Below are 1,379 nucleotides of genomic sequence, written 5' to 3' on the forward strand. Positions count from 1 at the left end.
ATTCTGAGTTCGTAGACTCATCTGAAGCTTCCTTAATCCCATTTACTTGATAATGACTTAGTGATTAATGCTTAATCACTCAATTTGGGTACGGGTCAATACATTCTCCCCCACTTAAGAAATTTCTTCCTCGAAATTTAAGTCTAGAGGAAAACATGAAAAATCAAGCAAATGTTCTTTATTACAACTGAACATTACAAAGTACAAATACTTCTTACAAAGAAAATTACAAAACATCAAAACAACTCTAGAAGCCCAGCTCGCATCCGGCTCTCCAGCTCCCAAGTTGCTTCTTTAGTTCCTCTACGTTGCCACTGCACCATAACTAGAGGTATGCTCTTGTTGCGAAGCACCTTGTCCTTCCGGTCAAGAATCCTGAGAGGTCTCTCCACGTAGGACAAATCCTTATCCAATGGCACCTCAGTCGGATGCAAGATGTGCGACTCATCCGCCACGTACTACCTCAACAAGGACACATGAAACACATCATGGATACTGGAAAGATATGGAAGCAAAGCTAAACGATAAGCCACGTCTCCAACCTTCTCAAGAATCTCGAACGGACCAATAAATCTCGGCGACAACTTGCCCTTGAGTCCAAATATCATCACCTTCCGAAAAGGTGACACTCGCAGGAACACATGTTCCCCTACCTCAAAATGTAACGGTCTGCGGTGAGTGTTAGCATATCTAGCCTGTCGATCCTGGGCTGCCTTAATCCTCTTACGGATCATCTCCACTGCATCGGTCATCTGTTGAATCATCTCTAGACCTTCGACTTGACGTTCGCCAACTTCGTCCGAAAACAAAGGCGTACAACAGCGGCGTCCATATAAGGCCTCGAATGGTGCCATGCCAATGCTGCTATGGTAACTGTTGTTATAAGCTAACTCCACCAACGCCAAGTTGTCATTCCACGCTGGACCAAAATCCATGACTGTAGCTCGAAGCATATCCTCGAGGGTACGAATAGTCCTCTCACTCTGCCCGTCGGTCTCCGGGTGATAAGCTGTACTCAGACTCAGAGTAGTTCCAAGAGCTCGTTGGAAGCTACCTCAAAACCTAGAGGTAAACCTTGGATCTCTGTCGCTGACAATACTCAACGAAATCCCGTGCAGACGAACCACCTCTTGCACGTACAGACGTGCCATCCAATCGAAAGTAAAGTCCCGATTGTAAGGCAAGAAATGTGAAGATTTCGACAATCGACCAACAACAACCTAAATAGCATCACAATTCCTGGAAGACATCGGCAAGTGGGTAACAAAATCCATTGACACATGCTCTCACTTCCACTCAGGAATCTCTAAACTCTGGAGCAATCAACTGGGTCGTCGAAATTCTGCATTGACCTGCTGACACACAAGACATCGAGATAC

At 45.3% G+C, this 1,379-nt stretch overlaps 1 protein-coding gene across 1 annotated transcript; it reads right to left on the reverse strand.

Annotated features, from left to right (window-relative positions):
- Positions 1-236: 236 nt before the first annotated feature.
- On the reverse strand, positions 237-935 carry LOC140877550 (uncharacterized). Its single transcript, XM_073281088.1, has 2 exons — positions 714-935; positions 237-458 (listed from the first exon to the last, which is right to left on the reverse strand). Exons 1-2 carry the CDS (start codon positions 933-935, stop codon positions 237-239), a joined length of 444 nt encoding a protein of 147 aa, XP_073137189.1.
- Positions 936-1,379: the final 444 nt, after the last annotated feature.

Source organism: Henckelia pumila, chromosome 2, assembly GCF_033568475.1.
Source record: "Henckelia pumila isolate YLH828 chromosome 2, ASM3356847v2, whole genome shotgun sequence".
NCBI lineage: Eukaryota > Viridiplantae > Streptophyta > Magnoliopsida > Lamiales > Gesneriaceae > Henckelia > Henckelia pumila.

Coding starts and splice junctions, on each gene's coding strand:
- LOC140877550 (XM_073281088.1), bottom strand. CDS start 935: ATGGATTTTGGTCCAGCGTGGAATGACAACTTGGCGTTGGTGGAGTTA. Junction 459..713: donor TGATCCGTAAGAGGATTAAG/GCAGCCCAGGAT, acceptor TTGTTGAGGTAG/TACGTGGCGGATGAGTCGCA.